We start from the raw sequence: 3,488 nt of genomic DNA, 5'->3' as shown, positions 1-3,488 counted from the left end.
GCGGGGACAGCGGCAGGGCGGCCGGCAGTCCTGCACGCTCGGCAGCAACGGCGTCTAATCTCCATGGGGTCAGCCCTTGGTGCCCGACACTTTAAGGTGTACAGCAGATTGTGCGTTTGTTAGAACATTTTCACTGCTGCACCGAGGGCACACGTATCTTCAGCGGGACTTGGAATTCCTGGAGAATTCAATTGCCTTTGTGAAAGCTGGCATAATTTCTTTAAATTTCATCTCTTAGTTTCCCATTTTGTTGTTTCAGAAAGATATCAAGAAACCATGAACAACTTTAGTAATGAAGAGTTTGACTGCAATTTCTTGGATGAAGGCTTTACTGCCAAGGACATCCGGGACCAAAAAATGAAGTTTCTTCTTTTGACGGTAAGGATACCTTCTATGTTGCAGACCTGGGAGGCATTCTAAAGAAACATCTGAGACGGTTTAAAGCTCTTCCTCGGGTCACCCCCTTTTATGTAGTCAAATGCAGTGATAGCAGAACCATAGTGAAGACCCTAGCTGCCACAGGGACAGGATTTGACTATGCCAGCAAGACTGAAATCCAGTTGGTGCAGAGTTTCGGGGTGCCTCCAAAGAGGATTATCTATGCAAATCCTTGTGAACAAGTGTCTCAGATTAAATACGCTGCCAATAATGGAGTCCAGATGATGACATTTTTGTTGTTTGTTTGGGTTTTTTAAATTAATTAATTAATTTATGTATGTATGTGTATATGTATTTATTTATTTTTTGCTGCATTGGGTCTTCGTTGCTGCATGCGGGCTGCTCTTCGTTGCGGTGCGCGGGCTTCTCATTGCAGTGACTTCTCTTGTTGTGGAGCATGGGCTCTAGGCACCCAGGCTTCAGTAGTGTGGCACGCAGGTTCAGTAGTTGTGGCTCACAGGCTTAGTCACTCTGCAGCATGTGGGATCTTCCCGGACCAGGGCTCAAACCCATGTCCCCTGCATTGGCAGGCGGGTTCTTAACCACTGTGCCACCAGGGAAGCCCGAGATGATGACTTTTGATAGTGAAGTTGAGTTGATGAAAGTTGCCAGGGCACATCCAAAGGCCAAGTTGGTTTTGCAGATTGCCACTGATGATTCCAAAGCAGTCTGTCGCCTCAGTGTCAAATTTGATGCCACACTCAAAACCAGCAGGCTTCTTTTGGAATGGGCGAAAGAGCTAGATATTGATGTCATTGGTGTCAGCTTCCACGTGGGAGGTGGTTGTACTGATCTGGAGATCTTTGTGAAGGCCATCTCTGATGCCCACTGTGTCTTTGACATGGGAGCTGAGGTTGGTTTTGACATGTATCTGCTTGATATTGGTGGTGGCTTTCCTGAATCTGAGGATGTAAAGCTTAAATTTGAAGAGATCACCAGTGTAATCAACCCAGCGTTGGACAAGTATTTTCCATCAGACTCTGGAGTGAGAATCATAGCTGAGCCGGGCAAATACTACGTTGAATCAGCTTTCATGCTAGCAGTTAATATCATTGCCAAAAAACTCGTATTAAAGGAACAAACAGGCTCTGATGATGAAGATGAGTCAAGTGAACAGACATTTATGTATTATGTGAATGATGGAGCATATGGATCATTCAACTGCATCCTCTACGAAAATGCACACGTGAAGCCTCTTCTGCAGAAGAGACCCAAACCAGATGAGAAGTATTATTCATCCAGCATCTCGGGACAGACCTGTGATGGCCTGGATTGCCTGGTTGAGCACTGTAACTTGCCCGAGATGCATGTGGGCAATTGGATGCTCTTTGAGAACATGGGTGCTTACACTGTCGCTGCTGCTTCCACTTTCAGTGGATTCCAGAGACCGACCATCTACTATGTGATGTCAGGGCCAACAAGGCATCTGATGCAGCAAATCCAGAACCACGATTTCCCACCCAGCATAGAGGAGCAAGATGTTGGCACTGTGCCTGTGTCATGTGCTTGGGAGAGTGGAATGAAATGGCACCCAGCAGCCTGTGCTTCAGCTCCTATTAATGTGTAGATACCATTCCTGTAGCTGTTAACTGCGAGTTTAGCTTGATTTAAGGGTTTGGGGGGGACCATTTAACTTAATTACTGTGAGTTTTGAGATGTCTGTGTGAATAGGGTTGGCACAGATGCAACAATGTGGAAGACTAGGCGATGGGGTCACACTTAGCTGTGTTCCTATGGAAACTATTTGAATATTTGTTTTATATGGATTTTTATTCACTTTTCAAACATGCTACTAAAGCATGCCCCTCAACTGCTGAGCAAGCATTTGTAGCTTGTGCATTGGCAGAATGGGCCAGAAGCTTAGTGTTGTGACCTGTTTAAAATAAAGTATCTTGAAATAAAATAAAAAAGATATTCATGCATATGTACTCAAAGAATTATTACAGACCCTCAACACTAGTTCACCTACAGAGAAATAATAAATAATTTCCTCTCATTGTCAGAGAGATCACTAGGAGACATGAACCCCCAACTTACTTAACACTTTGAGGTATCAGTAAAAAAAATACCATTGGAAAAGGATTAAAATCATCTCCAATTGCAGAGCATATGGATGTATATTTAGTAAGCCCAAGAATCAATGGAAATTTGTTACAGAAAATAAGACGACAAAATATTGTAAAGAGTATAACATAAGCATATAGTACACAATTCATATAGACACATTCCAAGCAGTTACAAAGTACATAAAAAGGAAGCCTCTAATTTTACAAGTATAAAATAAATAAAAATAAATCTAACACATGAGAGAAGCCTATATAAAAAAATTACCATGAACTCCTTATATAGATAATACAGATTTGAAGAAGAAAATCAAGCTATTTCCTTAAATATAATAGCGAATGTTTTATATCAATTAAAAATTCCAGTACACGTGTGTATATGTATACATATGTATATTTGTATGTAGAGATATATATAGAGATATAGATATGTGCATATTTGTATATATTTGTATGTGTATACACAAATATTTTTCTAGAGATTGATAATATATTGTTTACATAAAATAATGAGGAAATATATATAAAATGTACCTAAAATTGTTATTTTATAAAATTAAAGATTAGTTATTATTAACTTAAGTATACTTTATGTACATTTCATGGAAACTACTAAGAAAAACTCCACTGTAGTTACACAAAAGATACAGAAAAAGAGTGAATTCAGGGCTTCCCTGGTGGCGCAGTGGTTGAGAGTCCGCCTGCCGATGCAGGGGACACGGATTTGTGCCCCAGTCCGGGAGGATCCCACGTGCTGCGAAGTGGCTGGGCCCGTGAGCCATGGCCGCTGGGCCTGCGTATCCGGAGCCTTGCTCCGCAACGCGAGAGGCCGCAGCGGTGAGAGGCCCACGTACCGCAAAAAAAAAAAAGAGTGAATTCATACCACATCAAAAAAACCCAAAAAAACAAAAACAAAAACAAAGGAACTACAACAACAACAACCAACAGAAAATAATGAAAGAGTAATTGTAAGTCCTTGTCAACAAT

General features: G+C 41.4%; 1 protein-coding gene across 1 annotated transcript; it reads left to right on the top strand.

The window, feature by feature from the left end:
• Positions 1–276: 276 nt before the first annotated feature.
• LOC309817963 (ornithine decarboxylase-like) lies at positions 277–2,005 on the top strand (the record flags this gene model as incomplete). Its single annotated transcript, XM_082647255.1, is given in 3 exon segments — positions 277–349; positions 352–676; positions 1,024–2,005. Coding segments are annotated over 3 exon segments (1,380 nt in total).
• Between the last annotated feature and the right edge of the window lie 1,483 nt (positions 2,006–3,488).

This window comes from Grampus griseus (genome assembly GCF_964374135.1).
Source record: "Grampus griseus genome assembly, chromosome: 2".
NCBI lineage: Eukaryota > Metazoa > Chordata > Mammalia > Artiodactyla > Delphinidae > Grampus > Grampus griseus.
Note: the sequence above shows the minus strand (reverse complement) of the source record. Positions and strands in the feature narration are given on the sequence as shown.